At 54.0% G+C, this 17,297-nt stretch overlaps 5 protein-coding genes across 5 annotated transcripts; 3 read left to right on the forward strand and 2 right to left on the reverse strand.

Annotated features, from left to right (window-relative positions):
• Nucleotides 1-97: 97 nt before the first annotated feature.
• Nucleotides 98-4,031, reverse strand: ATEG_06067 (HECT domain protein; the record flags this gene model as incomplete). The annotated part of the gene is made up of 2 exons (XM_001215245.1): nt 98-3,764; nt 3,826-4,031. The coding sequence occupies 2 exons, from the start codon at nt 4,029-4,031 to the stop codon at nt 98-100; spliced, it is 3,873 nt and encodes a 1,290-aa protein (XP_001215245.1).
• Nucleotides 4,032-4,569: 538 nt separating this feature from the next.
• On the forward strand, nt 4,570-6,013 carry ATEG_06068 (putative C2H2 finger domain protein; the record flags this gene model as incomplete). The annotated part of the gene is made up of 3 exons (XM_001215246.1): nt 4,570-4,676; nt 4,736-5,942; nt 5,996-6,013. 3 exons carry the CDS (start codon nt 4,570-4,572, stop codon nt 6,011-6,013), a joined length of 1,332 nt encoding a protein of 443 aa, XP_001215246.1.
• Nucleotides 6,014-6,427: 414 nt separating this feature from the next.
• On the reverse strand, nt 6,428-8,779 carry ATEG_06069 (putative DUF21 and CBS domain protein (Mam3); the record flags this gene model as incomplete). The annotated part of the gene is made up of 4 exons (XM_001215247.1): nt 6,428-7,460; nt 7,523-8,192; nt 8,252-8,465; nt 8,531-8,779. The coding sequence occupies 4 exons, from the start codon at nt 8,777-8,779 to the stop codon at nt 6,428-6,430; spliced, it is 2,166 nt and encodes a 721-aa protein (XP_001215247.1).
• Nucleotides 8,780-9,976: 1,197 nt separating this feature from the next.
• ATEG_06070 (uncharacterized protein) lies at nt 9,977-13,522 on the forward strand (the record flags this gene model as incomplete). The annotated part of the gene is made up of 1 exon (XM_001215248.1): nt 9,977-13,522. One exon carries the CDS (start codon nt 9,977-9,979, stop codon nt 13,520-13,522), a length of 3,546 nt encoding a protein of 1,181 aa, XP_001215248.1.
• Nucleotides 13,523-14,975: 1,453 nt separating this feature from the next.
• Nucleotides 14,976-16,921, forward strand: ATEG_06071 (uncharacterized protein; the record flags this gene model as incomplete). Its single annotated transcript, XM_001215249.1, has 3 exons — nt 14,976-15,038; nt 15,098-15,524; nt 15,576-16,921. 3 exons carry the CDS (start codon nt 14,976-14,978, stop codon nt 16,919-16,921), a joined length of 1,836 nt encoding a protein of 611 aa, XP_001215249.1.
• Between the last annotated feature and the right edge of the window lie 376 nt (nt 16,922-17,297).

Here is a 17,297-nt window from a genome sequence, read left to right on the forward strand (position 1 = left end):
CGGGGAGAAGAAGTCGCCCGAAACAGGTCAAGCTGGTCGGAAGTCGCTGTTCATGGTCAGTATCAGTAGATCAGTATATCCGTATAAGACGATCAAGTCAACTCACAGCATCTCCCACTCCGTTCTTCTGAATCACAAACATGATGCTCGAAATTCCATTGACTGGCACCCGATCACTGGCCGTCACAAACTCCAACAGCTGCGCCTTCTTCTCCGGCGAAAACTTCCGAGCAATGCTCCAAAAGTCGCGGATCACCCGGTGACTCGGTCCAAACCCGCCGTCGTATCGCGCATGGCGCTCTAGTTCTAGCATGTCAATCTCCTGGATCCCTTCCACCACCGTCTTCAACGCTTCCGGCGTGAAGATCGACAGCGACGTCCGGTCAAGACACGTGTAGAACCCTTGCGCAAAAGCCTCAAACTGCGGGCGGATCGACTTGTCGGTCAGCCAGAAGATATAGTCCTTGACGAACTGGGTTCGATTGCGGTTGGTGACCAACGGCGCCTCTTCCACGGGGGGTGTAAACGACTGAATCGGCACAGATCCATTCAGAGACTTGGCGATGTCGTCGGGTGATTCAGGCACCTCGCCAGCGGTCGATAGTGGTGGGCTCAAGCTCGCGTTGTCCGTTTGTCGGTGCACCTCAGGCCAAGGGGACGGTCGCAGCGGGCTCCCAGCGCGCGACCGCACCAAGGGGGACGGCCATGCCGCATCCCGGTCCACCTGCTGCATGTCGACCGTCTCGATCTTGCCAAACGCCTCAAAACTGAACTCATAAGTCCGCATGAAGACATCCCCAACGTCGCCGTCATGCCACGTGAGCAGTCCCTCCAGCCCCTTGGTCAATTCCGGCCAGCCGTCCCGAATATGGTCGAGGTGCTTCACCTTTAGGCCAAGGAGCTTACGGTAAAACGCGGTCGGAAAGTTGACCGGAAGGGTGACCCCATTGTAGACCGCTAGCGACATAAACAGCCCGAGAAGCTCAAACTTGTAGAGCGGTTCCAACGAGCGTGGCTGAAACCAGGAGATGCGAGTGCGTTGGTCCATGGTGAACATGCCATATCCCGGATCCAGTGCTTCGGCCATGAGGACGCGGAAGAATTCCTGCTGAACGCCCCCGTGGTCGAGGCCCTCCTCGCCCTCGTCCATGCCCATTTGCACCTTGAGCGGCCGCATAAGCTCCCGTCGTTCACGCCGCCAAAGTTGATTCAGAGCATCCGTAAGCACGTTGTCACGCCTCACCACCAACACCAAGTACGTCGTCATCGACGTCTTCATCCGCGCCAGGAGACCGACATCATTTTGGATTTGAATTGCCCCAAACGCGGTCTGCGTGACATGCCGCGTGGTTGTCATCGCGGCCTCGTAGTACTTGGACATGGCGGCATAATTCAGGGCACGGAAGTAGATCACCAAGGCGGACGGGGGAAAGAGAAAAGAATAGGACAACAGATGGAGTCGTCTATTGTTGGGTGGTCGCTCGATCCATTCCACCGGCATCTCCATCGGTTCCAGTCTTTCGGAAAGAAATGGCGTATGGAAATCTTCCGGGATGAGGCCCAGGCGGCTCCTCTCTTTGTACAGTAGAGACAGCATCTGCACGGCCCCTCCCACTGTGCTCCCTTTTGCAATGTCCGGGTTTCCATCCCACTCCTTCAATAGGATGGTACGAAGCCACTCAGTGATAACAGCGGACGTACCGGGGAGTTGCTGACGGTCCATATACTTGTTTTCGGCCGTGACCTGACCCTGATGCTCACTGAGGTTGCTGATCAAAAGGTCCAGAACATTCCTTTTCTGTTTAGTAGCAGTATCGTTGGGATATGTTTGACGGGCTTTCGATATCTCGTGATAAGTCACCCGGGCCGTAAGAGCACGGACGAGGCGGTTGACGAGCCGCAAAGCGAGTTCATGCTCCAGCATATCTGTCGCTTCGACAACCAGACGCGAACTGCGAAGAGGCAGCTTCTGCATCTCAGAGCTGGAGGCCACAGTTCCAGTAGCACGCATCTGAAGAATCCCACGCCAGGTGGGTGCATCGACCTCTGGAAGGGAGCTAGCCAATGCAAAGAAGGCAATCGTCGCGATGTCAGCTGCATTTTCATCATTAATGTGCTCACTTTTCGTCGAATCAGAGGTCCGTCGAAGAATTATCGGCGCTGCCGGCGCGCTGCTGGTGGAGTTGCATGAAGAACGCCGAGATTGTCGGCCTGTAGTGGACAATTCCTTTGGGGGGATAAACAACGTCTCCACCGCACTCCAAAGGCTGTGAAACACAAGATCCTTGGGGCATATGGTGAAGAGTTTGCGCAGCGAAGGTTGTAATTGCTGCAAATCAAGTCTGGACGTAGTACCAGTACCATGTTCAATCATCTCGCCGGGTCCAGCCGTGTGAAGGCGAAACGATCGTAGAACATGCTTTGTATTGCCAAGTGCATAGAAAACACTCTGTGCAACAAATGTAAAAACCTCGCGCTGACGGGACGTGGCGAAACGCCATTCGGAATCCTCAAACGCGCCAGTCGATTCTATATACTCCAGTTCATGTCTCCATCGATCGGCCTCATCGTCGGTAAGAGCCATGATCTGGCTCAAACCATCGACAATCTCACCCGAGAGGTGGCTGACCGACTGGATACTACATATCTCTCGTTTGCGGCGTCTCTCCCTGCGGCGAGGTTTGCGGTCGCTGGGAGATTGAAAGTCCACAGGATGCTGGTCCGCTTTGACAGGAGGGTACGTTTCGGAGTCTGAACGTTCAACATCATTGAGGAGTTTCGCGCCATCCCAGGAGACGCGCCGCTCCGTTTTTCGCTGTTCACCAGCTCGCCCTCGGTGTTTCTGCGGGCGGTGCTTCAGAGCGGGCGGCGAAGGTAGATTGTATGACTCGTCGGCGTTTGGTTGCGTGTTGATGGACAGTTTCCGGGCGGGCTTCAGTTCGGTATGTGTTTTTTCTTCCAGGCTCGATCGCGGGCTTTGGCGCCACTGGTCCACATCCGTCAAGGACACCCGTTTGATCTGCTGGCAGGGCAATCTCAACTCCAGAGCCGTCGACTGACTTCCGCCATGCCGCGAAGACGGCGTGTGCACGTTGCTACCGTTCAACTGGGTTGACTGGGATGGCTGGTCCCGGTTCCGGCGGGGCCTTTCAGAACGTTGATAACTGCTGTGAGGAGTGTCTGGTTTTGGTGAAAACGTTCTCGTTCGCGCCCCTGCGCGATCAGGCGCAGTATCGGTATGGGTTGGGGACCGACGCAAAGGAAGCCATTCGATCATTCGCAAAGAAAGGGTATCGAAAAGGTTCTGGGTGAAAGACTTGGGGTCTTTCAGCTGCTGAATTCCGCGACTTTCGTCCTCCGGGAAGGCATCGCTCTTCCGGCCTATTTCCATGCCAGACGGCGATGTTGCATCGTTGACTCCAGTGCCAGAGGTCTCTGTATCTTTATCCAGCAGCGTTCGCCCCGCCATAGCCCCATCACCTACAGCCACTCGACCGTTCCGTTCCCTCGTCTCAACAGTAGGAATCCGTCGCTTTGATCGGCGATGACTATCTTGGGGCGTGAAGTCTGATGAGGCTCTAGAGGTGTTGCGACATAGTCCAGCCTCCGCGTTATCCAGACTGGCCAAATAGCATGCCAGGGTGCGGGCGCTCAGCTCGGTGTAACGACGATATGGTCCTTCGCTCACTCGTTTGCGGTAGCTAGCACATGTCGGTGTTTGGCATCCGGGGTCTTGACATCCGTGAAGAAGCTGGTTCTTGTACCTGCAAGCCGCTCAGCTTAGTCCCAATCTGCCATGTTGCACTCGTTTCAATGAACACTAACCTGCGAACTAGCAGGTTGAACTGCCGTCGACGCTCATCCCGACACCACAAAAGAACCTGCGCAGGATCCGAAACATCGACTGTATTCTCAACTATCACACCAGGGGCGTTGGGTGGGAGTTTGGAGCGGTGCGATGGAGACCTGTCCATGCCACCACTATGCGAAGCGTCATAGGAGCTCACGGAAGCTCCGCGGAGCCGGGTCATCTTCGCAGACCGGCAAGCATTCCTGAATCCGCAGACCAAGTAATCAGCAGATGCGTCTGAATCGCTCCACTCCAGAAAGAATGCAAAAGTCGCGATCTCCGTGGTTGTTGTCGTAGATGGCAACGGTAGATCTCTCTGGGGAACAACGGCCATCAGCGCCTCCAACACCAGGTCCGTGCATCAGATGACTCAGCATCCGCGGGACGGAGGATGATCCGCACCGCCAGCGCTAGGCCCGATCAGGCCTGGCGGCGGGGGGAACGTCATTTTTCTAAAAGCGGCAAGCGGCGAGAATGATTTTGTGCGATTTCGATGACTCTCGATGAGTAACGGCTGATTATTGATCATCTTTGGTGGCGACTATCACCGTCGGATTTATTCCTCCTCTTCCTCTTCTCTACAGTTACTCTATCTCTTATTGGACCTAGGTTTCGTGTTTACTTTTCCCTGTTGTTGGGTGCTGAAGACTTGATACCCCGCTTCGCTTTTTATCATACTGTTTTCCGCTGTCATTCCTGAGATTCTACCACCAGCAATCATGGATCCCAACGCCCCGACGACCACCTTGCCTTACACCTGCAACACCTGCCTGGTGGCCTTCCGCGGCAGCGATGCCCAGCGGGACCACATGCGCAAAGATTGGCAGTATGTTCTGACTCTCTCCAAGTCAGTCCCACAGACCCTCTGACAGAGAATTCTTCTAGTTTGTACAACATGAAACGCCGGATTGCCTCTCTCCCGCCTGTGTCGCAGGAAACCTTCAACGAGAAGGTCCTCGCCGCCAAGGCCTCCACGACTGCCGCCGCCGCCAAGGCGTCCTACGAGAAGACCTGCGTCGCCTGCCAGAAGACATTCTACAGCGAGAACTCGTACCAGAACCACATCAAGAGCTCCAAGCACAGGGCCCGCGAGGCACGCATGCTCAGAGACGGCGCGGACGATGCCTCGTCCGTCATGAGCTCGACGTTCTCCCTCGGGGAGCCCATTAACAAGCCGCGGGAGCAGACGGAGGTGTCCAAGGTCACGGAGCAGATGAAGAACGCCACGATCGACGAGGAGGACGAGGACGAGGAGGTCACGGAGGCGGATGGATTCTCGTCCTCGCGCTGTCTGTTCTGTGCCGAAAAGTCCGCCAGTCTGCAGGACAACACCGAGCACATGTTCAAGACCCACGGCATGTTTATCCCCGAGCGAGACTACCTCGTCGATCTGGAGGGTCTCATTCACTACCTGTGGCGCAAGATCAACGAGAACAGCGAGTGTCTTTACTGTCATGCCATTCGGAACAACCCGGCGGGTGCCCGCACCCACATGCGCGACAAGGGCCATTGCATGATCGCGTTCGAGTCGGAAGACGAGCAGGTCGAGATCGGTCAGTACTACGACTTCCGGAGCACCTACTCCGACAACGAGGACGCCATGTCCACCGCCAGCGAGACGGCTGAGGACGGGGGTGTGAAGGTGGATGGCGAAGAGGACGAGGGCTGGGAGACGGAGACGTCGGCTTCTTCTGTTGACGACGACGAAATCGACGACACCAAGGGCGGCTCGGCGGTCTACAGAACCGAGTACGAGCTGCATCTCCCGTCCGGCCGTAGCGTCGGCCACCGCTCTCTCGCCCGGTACTACCGCCAGAACCTGCACAACTACCCCACCGCTGAGGAACGCATCGCACGCCAGCTGGCGATCGAGAACGGCGAGATCGAGGAGGAGGAGAAGCCCCGCGGCCGCAACCAGAACCGCGCCGTCATCAGCCGTGCCAACGGTGGCTCCGGCATGGTCGGTGCTACTGACAGTCAGAAGCGGGAAGCCTTGACAAACGAGCGCAAGGAGCGTACTCGTGCTATCCGACAAGAGCTGAGATACACCGCTCGGGTCAACCGGGCGGCCAACAACCAGAAACACTACCGGGTATGTTTCGTCTGCTGATGTTATTGTGTGAACTATAGCTAACGATACTCTAGGATCCTCTCCTGCAATGATTTCATGCGTATATTGGCTGCGGCCTGTTTATGAATTACCGTGATGCTCTGGGTTGCTTTTGTTCCTGCATATTTTGGACAGTTCATGGAGTTATGGTTGAATGACATGTAGACACTCATGGCATGACAAAAGTTGAATGAAGAATATGCTTGTTGCGATGGTCATCTGATGGAGGTCGCATTACCTATCGCTACACAGGGCTGGCAACGGTCCTTAGTTCGTACGTACTTTAGTAGTTGACATGACAGTAGGTGCTTGATTCCCACGATAAGAAGTCCATCACAAAAGAGGACTCGGGATGGAATATACTATGAACTATCCTGTATAAACAGCTTCCGTGCAATGCTCATTTGAGTACAACGAGAATGAGGGCTCTGACCCGCAGAGGACGGACGTAACCTGCAACATTAACATTATCTATCTCCCAGTAGAGGGGACTGTTCGTCGCCGTGATCATCGGGCTTGGAGTTGTTCCCACGCTTGCGGCGACGACGTCGTTTCTTCGCTCCGTTTGTGCTCGGCTTGGTATTATCATCCAGGTCCAACACCTCCCCATTTTGACGGACCGGGAACTTATGCTTGGAGGAGCTCTCTGAGGAGCTTGTACTCGTGGTGTGGAGGACGACCTTTCGGATTCCATTGACATCTATCACTTGTTCCGTGATACTCCCGCTGCGCGCGGGACCTTGATGTTGGTAACTGCTTCCAGTTTTGGGACGGTCCACATTCAAGGCCGGGGATTCGGTCGACTCTTCGCTGACGGCAGCACTCGGAATGGCAGGGTGCTCATCCTGCTCTTCATGGACGGCCTCCGGGATGGACAGGGTAGGAAGGTCTTTGGTCTGTATCCCGGTATCGGTGACCTTGTGTGTGCCGGTGCTGCCGTACCCCATCCGCAAGGCGTAGGCTCCATCCCGAGCGTCCATGCCCGAATGAACCAGCCCCGCACCGATGCCCCCTGTTAAGCCCGTGGAATTACTAGATAGGAGATGGGAATCAGAAGTACTCTGGCCGGAGTCCATATCAGTCTGGGTAGATCGGGTGGGAGAGGCGGCATTGGCTCGTTTGATCTTCACGCTTTGGTAGCGTGTCTGACGGGGGCGGCTGGCTAGGTTAGATGGTCCGAGGTGCTTGAGATGTTCGCGAATCTCGTCTGTCGCTCCACGCTGGGTAAACCAGCCTTCAACGGAGTCGGAATTCTTGTCCGACATTTGCTTGCGGATCTGGAATCTGGGCAGGGGCGCTTCCACCGAGCTCCGACGGCGGTCACTCGACGCGTGATCAGTGTCACCATCCACGTCAACTAGTTTTCCCTGAGTTTGCGGCGGGAGCATGGGGGGCTCCTCTACAATCTTGCCCTTCGGAACGCGAGCCCGGGGGGCGGGTGTCATGCGCCGGATGGCCTTGTGCACGTCAACAAAAACATCGGACTCGTCAATGATTTCCCTAGATGTGTGTCAGCGCTCCCGCTAATCCTGCAATCGAGATTGTCCAGGCCCACAACGTACTCGCCGATCAATTCCTCAATCACGTCTTCCAGAGTGACAACACCAAGAGCACCGCGATCTTCACTCGGGTACTCGGAGACCAAGACCATGTGGGATTTGCCTTCTTGGAAGAAATTGACAATGTCCAGACAGCTTGTCTCTGGGCGAGTCTCCGGCAAAGTCGCCAGAGCGAAGTCGCGGACGCGCTTGCAATCCTCCGGGTCGTAAGTAATTAACATCTTGACCAAGAGCATGCCGACAAAGTTGAGGGGATTGTCGGGCGCATGGATGGGGATCCGCGAGTACCCCTGAGAAAGAATCATATCCATGGTCTCCTCATCCAGCACCTGGTCTGCGGACATGGTGAACACATCCTCCATGGGAGTCATGATACTGCCAACCGCCTTCTCCTTGAGATCCAAGACGGCGCTAATGATGGTGACTTCATCAGAGTTGAGCTGCTCCCCGGCCTCTCCGAGGGTCTTGTGCAGGGTCACTAATGTCTTGAGTCCGGCCTTCTTGTAGATGGTGCCGTGGTCTTCGCCGAGGAGCTTATCGAGGAGCTTGGCAATGGGCCACGCGACAGGGGACATGATGTACATGAGGGTGAGGACGCAGGGAGCCATCCAAGCTCCAATGGGGAGGCCGTAGCGAACGCAGATAGACTGGGGGACAATTTCACCGAAGATAACTGGAGATTAATGGCTCAGTCTAGGCACGCGAGAGATTGAGATGGAGGGAATTTCCTACCAATCAAGACGGTACTGCCCAGTACCGCGGGCCATCCTCCTCCTAGCGAGCGATCGAGGACGATGGGGAGGGTTTCGTTGGTAATGACATTGCTGAGGAGGAGAGTCACCAGGACCCAATGCTTTCCCCGTTTGAGGAGTTTCAAGACACTGGCGGCGTTTTTGCGTTCGGAGGCTTCACCGGAGGTTTGGATGACTTGAAGATAGACCTCATCCTATTGCGGACACAGAATTGTTAGGAATCTTCCGATAGGATATAGGCATTATGGACAAGACCTACCTGGCCCATCAAAGCGATGGTGAGGCCGGCGAATGCGCCGCCACTCAGGACGAGGGCGGCGGCAACCCCGAGATACAACCATAGGCTCGGGTCCCCTGGGGGCTTCGGATCGAGTTCGGAGCGGATCGTATAGCGCGCAGGAACGGCAGCGACAACAGGGAGATGCGAGAAGGCAAGAAGAAGCAATTTGACGAAACCAAAGACGATCGGCCGGGTGGCCAGAAGACGATTGGCAAAGGGTGTAGCCATCACCGGGTGGGGAGGAAAGGCGAGCACAGGAAAGAAAAGAAAAGAAAGAAGCGGCGAAGAGACTACCAAAGGAACATATTTGGACCAGGCGGCAATCAATCTCACTCTTTCTCTCTCTCACGTAGAGGGTCTAGTGTCGGTCTCAGGCTCTCTCGGCGGGACTGGGAAGGACGCAATCGGGGACTCGATTGACGAATGACGTGGGAGAGAAGTCGGCGCGTGGATCGTGAGGTAATATGGATGGACTCGGCCGTGCGTGAATAGCTGTCCACTCCGGTGGCAATTCTCGACGAGAGGGTGGTCGAGGGGGGTTCCGTGCGGATGGAGGAATTTGGCAGGTTGAGAGAATTGCAGTGAAGTTGAATTGAAGTTCTTTTCTGCTTGTTCGCTGCAGCTTGCGCCGTCCGAATGAGGCAATGGGCTGTCTCGGGCCAATCAGCAGTGCTGGATCGTATGCTGAGTCATCACACGCCCTAACCCGATTGGGACATCAGTCACTGTATACAAAGAACCATATAGAGCAGGCAAGAATCATGTCTATATTCACTAGAATAGTATTTACTAGTATGTGGTGATTGAGAAAAGTGCCATCTGGCTGATAGCTTATTCACGACAGTGATATCTGAGCTTGTAGTATGTACTAGATAGTAGGACTGATTGCACCTCAATCGCTCCTATAACATGTTGTCATCCTCTATAACATATTGAACATCTTCTGTTTGATGACCTTCTCCTAGAATATTATGGCTTATCTACTAGTAGGGTACATATTGTGCTCCATGCCCAAATGTATACTGAAATTCCCTTAATCACTTGTTGTGGGCGTCGATATCAAACAATAAGCCTAAAGTCATCTTCACTGGATCACCGCGACGTAGAGACCAACTTCACTCCTAACAGCCTCTTTCACTGTCTCTCACACTTGGGAACTGCCATCATCCACGCCCATTTTGCCTCCCTCGTTTCCTATATCTACCCCTCTGCTTCTCATCTTCTGTTCCTTTCCTTTCCCCTCCCTCCCTCCTTCTCCTCCTCCTATCTCCATTCTCACCTCTTCTTTCTCGACTGGCTTGTTCGTCAATCCATACAACAACAATCCTGGTCTCAATCTTCACATCCTCCCACCTCCACCCAACATTGGTTGGGTGTCTCCTCATCCTCATCCCCCTCCTCCTCCCTCATACCATCATCATCACAATGACCTCCCCGGCAGAGCAGATCTTCCTCTTCGGAGCCGTGGAGCCAGAACTTCCCACAGACCTCGCCAAACTCTTCATCATCGACCTCACTGCCGAATCCGGTCTTGTTGTGGGAGTCATGGTCCTCCTCACTCTCATCTTTGGCTTCTGGGACTCTTTCAATCATCTCCTCTGGTGGATCTACAAGAAGATCTTCTTCCCCATCCTGAAGCTCCTCTACGGCATTACTTGGTTCACTATCCAGCTATCGATGGTGCGTTCCTTGTATGAACTACATCTCGTACTCGACTGGGCCAAAGGCTCGGTGAAAATCCCTCGAATCACACTGGCTGGACGCATCATCAAATCAATCTGGGACTGGTACTTCCCTTCCAACAAGCCCCTCCACTCGATCTCTCGCATCCTTCCTACAATCATCTTTTTCACAATCATGTACAAATCATCTATCAGGCCAGCGTACTGGTATCTCAGCGGCTTTATCACCGGCTTCCGTTACAGCGACTTTGTTCAAACGATGTACTGCATGGACTCTATCGAGCGCCTGCGCCAGGGCCAGCGTATGTCTGTCCTGCGAGTCCTCCAGACGCATTACTGCCTCGGACAGGAAGACGCGGCCGGCATACGTGCGGATTTTGAGGCGCGTTTCGTGTTCAACGACTTTATCGAAAGCGAGATCAAGAACCGGCTGATCCTCGCCTGGACCGGAGTCTTCCTCGTAGTCCTCGCCCTCGTTATTCTCGCGGCTCACGCATTCACCCAAACGCCTCTCTACAATCGCGCCATCAGAATATTCTCCAGCAACCCTCCCATCATTCAACGCGAAAGGGATCTCCACACTTTGGTCAGCGCGTACGATGAGCAGATCGCCAACATCAAGTATCTCCTTCTCACCAAAAACGTCGAGCTTAGTTCTGCCAACAAGAAGCTCCTTGAGCAGCACAGACAGATCCAGGATGGTGAAAGGCTCCTCCAGAAGTACCACAGAAAGGTGAATGAAGACAAAATCGAGATCGAGAAGCTGTCTTCCCGTCCTGCCGTCACAGTCACTCCTTGGTGCTCCTGTCAGTGGACGGTGATTCCACAGCTGCGACAGGAAATCGCCAGCAGAGACTCCGACCTCTCCATCCTCCGGTATAAGCTGCACGAGAGCGAGGGTCAAGAAAGCGAGAAGACCTCCCTCGAGATTCGGCGTCAGGAAGTAAACATTGAGACATTGAAGGATCGACTTCAACAGAAGGATGTGGAACTCGAGGCTTTGATGGAAGACTTCAATGAACAAGGAACTTGCTTCGATGTGAAGGAGAAGTCGCTCAACGACCGCATCGCCATGTTGGAACAACAGCTCGAAAGTCAAGGAAAGACACCCTTTGATGCGACGGAGAAGTCGTTGAATGACCACATCGCTCGGTTGGAACATCACTTATCGGAAACCAAGAATGAATTCGACGAGAAGAGCGCCTCATTCAACCTCACGGAGGCGTTCTTGAAGGACCACATCTCCCAGCTGGAACAACAATTGTCAGACACTAAAGCAGGATTCAACCAGCAAAACAGCTCTTTCCAGACTAGGGAGAAGTCTCTTCAAGACTACATTACCCAGTTGGAGCAACAACTGTCCGAGTCCAAGGAGGGCCTCAACGAGCAAAACCACTCTTTCCAGACCAGAGAAAAGTCTCTGCAAGATCACATCACTCAGTTGGAACAACAGTTGTCAGAGGCTAAAGAGGGCTTCAACAAGCAAACCGACTCATTCCAGGCCAGGGAAAAGACTCTACAAGATCACGTCGCTCAGTTGGAACAACAGTTGGCAGCGAGTAAACCAGACTCCTTCGATGCCAAGGAACAGGCTCTCCAGGACCAAATCGCTCAGTTGGAGCAGCATCTCTCATCAAGCAAGGATACCATCGACCAACGCGACTCCGCTCTTCAAGCCAGGGAGAAGTCTCTGCAAGATCACATCACCCAGCTAGAACAAAAGTTGTCAGACAGCAAAGACTCTTCCAGCGCCCAAGAAAAGGCTCTGCGGGACCAGATCGCTCAGTTGGAACAACAGCTATCGGCGAGCAGGAATGACATAGACCAACACGACTCCGCTTCGCAGGCCAGTGAGCAGGCATTGAAGGACCGTATCACTGAGCTGGAGCAAGAGTTGTCGCAGAGCAAAGAACAAATCGAGACCATGTTCGAAGCGGAAATCAGTAGCTTTTCGGAGTTGCTGACATGCCAGGTCAACATTAGGATGCTCGAAAAACGCTTGAAGGAAGCAGAATCTCAACCTACCGAAAGCAGCGATGCCAGGTGTCAGGAACTGGTTGTCCGCGAACAACATCTCAACCGTGAAAACGAAGAGTTAGTCGGCCAGGTCGTGGAGCTCGGGTTGTTGAACCAGAAGCTGGATCAGCAAAACAAAGGCCTGACCCGACAACACCAAGAATTGATCTCGAATGTCCAAAGGATTACGGCGGAACGCGATACTGTCGTTGAGCAATGCAAGGAAATCGAAGCGAAGTACAATGATCTGATGGTTGAACGCGGTGCTCTCGTTGCCCAATACCAAGAACTGCAGCAGAGGTGCAATTTCCTAGAAGCCCAGCATCACAACGCCATGGTCCAGCACGAGCATCTGTCCGGGGAAACCAACGGGCTCAACCGACAACATGAGGACTTGATCGCACGTCACCAGGCACAGACGGCCGAAAACCAGAGACTAGTGGCGGAAAATCAGGCGCTGACGTCCAGGTGCAGTGAGCTCGAATCAAGATCTTGTTCCCCCGAAGCACGGAGCCCATCATTCGCGGCTCAACAGGAGCGTGATGAGGCCTTGGGAAAGGCACTGTATTTGCAACAAGAGTTGGAAAACACCAAGTCTACCGCAGAGAGGCTAATTAACGAAGCCAACGAGGCGCTGAACGAGTCCCGTGAGACGGCGGCCAAGATGCAGCAAAGCATGCAACAGAGCATTCACGACATCAAGAGCGCCTGCGATTCAACCCTTGAACAGCAGCGAGCGAGGGCGAGCGAAGCTGAACTGCAGGTCATCCAGCTGACGGAGGAAGTGAACGATCTCCAGCTACGGATTGGGATGGCCATGCGCGATGCGCAACGAAAGCATGAGGAGGCAACGCAGGCCCAGCAAACCATCCAGGTTCTCGAGAATCGTCTGTCTAAGTGGGAGAATCGCGACGGGGCTCAAGAAATCATGAAGCGTCAGACGGGCCACATAGGGTCCATCAGCACGGCGCTCGAACAGGCCAAGTTAACCGTTGCGCAGAAGGACTTGGAGATAGAGAATCTCCGTCGGGCAATGGCAAAACTACAGAATCAGCCTCAGACCCCTTCTTCAGATCAGGAAGCGCTCTTGCATGAGCAGGTGCGAAGACTTCGAGTGGCCTTGGAGACTGAAAAGAGGGCTCGGTCGGAGGATATGATTCAGACTGGGAAGCAGATCCGCGAGTTGACGGACGAGAATCGGAAGTTGACGGTTTCTCTTTCCAACATCCGGGCGGCCCAGGGGAGTCGACTGTCTCCGAGAAAGGGAGTGTGATGTGGTTGTTTGAAGATTTTGTTCGTGGGGTTGATTGGGAGGGCCTGTCCTCCTCCTTGGCCGGCCGGAATATATATTCCTGGCGACGGACGAGGAGTTGCAGGACAGGTCCGCCAGGATACGGGGGAGTCAATGTACATGGGGATGACGTGTATCTGTGATTTTTGGAATGGGTACTTTTCTGTTTTGCATGTGTGGACTGGATGGCGTCAGGTGTCTTCTGTCTTCTGTCTTCTGTCCATTTGTATACTAAGGTACTGACTGGTGTACTACTTGTGCAATATGAATTATGCGAGAGATAATGAACATGACTCAGCAGCCCTAAGTGTGGGCCAACCATGGAAACCCGTGGGGACAATCTTCCGATCTATGGATCCTGAGGAACAATACGAGCTCTGGAGGGGGATAAGGGATTGTCGACAGTGGATACAGTGGATTCAAAAAGAGAACATGTACAGAGTCTACGTTATCATCATGCATTCGGGTGTGTTCAGGTGAGATATACGAAGCTCCACGGGAGGTATACAGCAGATAAGAGACACAAAGTTAGCCTGGCACCATCGAACCCTTTACTTCATAGGGTACTCCGAGTAGTACTAGAGGTACCTAAGCTTCTCCACCTCACCAACTTCTCCTCCTCCGCTTCCCCCTTCATTCTCCCCCGTTGTTTCATCTTTCCACTATCCATCCTCCGTGGACCATTCATTCATTCACTCATTGATCAATTCCTCCAGTCTCAGCCTAGCTGCAAGCCAAGCGATCTTCAGGACTGATTGTTCTGTCATTCTTCAGTCCCCTCCCCCTGCTTGATCCACTCTCGCCTGTCATTCTTCCGTTGTTCCTCATCCACCCACACACACATTCTCTCGCTTCATCTTCACCACTTCTTACATTCTTTGTCCCTGTCAGATCGATCGCGCCCTCATTCTTTGATCGCCTGTCTCGTGTGGCAAGGCGGTTCCATTCTCCGTCCTGCGATCCACTGTGTTCCCACCTCCTGCACGCACGCGCCCAACCCCTATCTTGGCGCCCCCCTCTGCGCAATCACCATCCATCCGTCCATAGAATCGGCCGTGCTTTCTGCAGCGTTTGTCGCTGTCTCATCGCGACGAGACCGGTCAATGGTCGTCGTGTGACGAGCCTGGCGGTGCTTGATCCATAGGCTGTCACATAGCCTTATCCTGTCGCGACTGTTTCTGTGAACCGCTCTCGCTTCTCCAGCCGCCATGCTCCACTGAAACACTTCAGTAACCGCCGATCATACATAACATAACTTCCAGGCGCCTCTCCTGGACTGCCACTCTTTGCTCTTCATTCATCTTTCTCCCTTCCACTCTCTTTGTCTCTCATTGAGGCTTCGCCCGGCTGGTCCGACGAAGTCCATCCTCTCTTTCTGCGACCTCCCAACCCAAGTCAGTCGTTGGTTCCCGCTCCGAGCCACCCCGTCGCAACAATGCCTTGTTGTGGTGATAGAGAAAAGGGCCCGGTGTCCATGGAGGAGAAATGGGACTACATCGTAAGAAGTTGAATCCCCTCGTTCTCTGCGATGAAACCACTAACAGCTCCTTTATCTAGAATCTGAATGATTTCAAGTCGGAATCTTGTTGGACTCCATTCTCCTACTTCTTCATCTACGTCTTCTTGCTCATCTCCTTGGCCGTCTATGCCGTCGACACCTTTACCGCTGTTAATCTACTCGCCTTCTCTCGATGGGCCGGCCAGATCAAGCCGACCATCCCCTTTACCATTTCCCGATGGATCTTCGCCGTCTGCATTATTATCTCGTTTGTGCTCTTGGTGCTCCGATGGCTCCATGCCATTCGCGCAATTCGATCCGGAAGCATCGCGCAATGCTATCTGGATTCTCTTGCCGTGCGCGTCCAGAGTATTCGTCCAGGAAAGCGTGGACGCGGTTGGCGCCGCTTCATCGTCTTCGCTGAACTGACCAAAAGTAAAAAGGGGGCCGAGTACGTTGCTCTGTTTGCGTACTTCTCTTTTGAATGTAAGTCGCGTCCGGACCGATGTCCCTAGACAGTTGCTAACTGGTCTCTAGCTTGGATGAACACGGTTTTCGCCGATGGACCGCGCCAAGTCGTGAACGCGATCACTCTGTACTCCGTCATGAGGATGGACTTGCTCCCTGGCGGTGAGCATGCACATAAAGCCAACGATGACACCCCAGGAGTCGTCCAATTCTTCGACAACGTAAAAATTCTAGCCGAAGAGAACAATCTCCGCGCATTGGTCCTCTTCGGTATGCTGTTCACGTTGGTCATCTGGGTTTTGTCCGTTCTGAAGCTTTTGCTTGCCATCATTCTTTATTTGATCTTCTTGTTCCACCATATCCCGTCCGAGGACGGTTCACTGAAAGCCTACTGCCGGCGCAAGATCAATAACCGACTTAAGCGCATTGTGCATAGAAGGGTCAACAAAGCCTTAGCGAAGGGCTTGAAGTTGCAGGACCGCACCCCAACAAACCCGAACATGGGCATCGACCGGAAACCGACGTTACCAACCTTTGATGATGACAAGGGTCCTGCTGTTGCTAGCATATCCCGCTCGACGACGCAGACAACACTGCCGCCGTATACTTCTCGTCCGGGGACCGCTGGCCCCGAACGGAACCCAACTCTACCGGACCTTGGTGCATTCGAGAAGCCGCCACTGAGTCGAAGCGTTACCCAATCATCTGCCTTCTCAGATGCTGCTTCGTTATCTGGTACTACTGTGGTGTCGGGATACAGCCCCCTCGACCGTCAACCCTCTCCCGCCCCACCTGTGCCCGCGCTTCCCAACAACCTTATGCAGCGCACTCAGACTCCCATGTCCCGACCGACCTACACGCCTGCCCCATCCGTACCCACTCGCGGACCAAGTCGCATGGGCTCTGCCAACGGATATCGAGATCCAAGCGAAGCCTATGGATCCCGCAATGGGTACCCGGGAAATGACGCTCCATACCGCACATACACCCCCATGACTGATCCGACAGGCCGTTCCTACACCCCTGCAACTGCTACATCTGATGGACCGGCTCGGATGTTCTCTCCCGTTCACAGCGGTACTCCTGGGCCACGACCGGAAGAGGGTTACCCCTTGCGGACATTTACTCCTGCCAACCCGAGCATTACTCGATCGCAAACCAGCTTCACTCCCGTGGACGATAGTATGGGAAGAACATTCTCTCCGATCAACCGTACCGGCACGTCGCAATCGGCACCCTCAGGAGGCGGTTACGTTGCCTTCAACTCCTCGGCCCGGGAATCCCCCGCACCAAGCAGGCATCCTGCGAGCTCCAACTCGCCCAGTGAATACAGTACTGGCCTGCCTCCGGCGCGAGGTTACACCCCGCAGCCTTATCCTCACTCACAGCACGGCTACCGTCAAGACCACTTCTAACCCCGAGGGACCGTGATGCAGATCCTTCACGAAGGATTTACACGGCGGACTGAAGAGCTGGATCATCTTCTGTGTAATGAACAAATCGGGGCTGGTACTCTTTCACGATGAGCTCTTGCATGATGTAACATATACCCGATCTGTGCTGGACATATTCTTTTTGGTGCCCCTTGTCTATTTCTGCTCAGCGGGTCTTTGGGCAATAGATAGATTCAATAGATATTCGCATATCAGTGTTTTATTTTCAGGACTTCGATCTATTCGATAGAAAGTGAACATGATGATATCACGTGCACCCTGACCGCCTGCCGCAAAAAGGCCACGATAACGGGATCTCCACCGCCCGCAAGAGGAACTTCCGTCAGTCGCATATACC

This window comes from Aspergillus terreus, genomic scaffold (assembly GCF_000149615.1).
Source record: "Aspergillus terreus NIH2624 scaffold_8 genomic scaffold, whole genome shotgun sequence".
Taxonomy (NCBI): domain Eukaryota; kingdom Fungi; phylum Ascomycota; class Eurotiomycetes; order Eurotiales; family Aspergillaceae; genus Aspergillus; species Aspergillus terreus.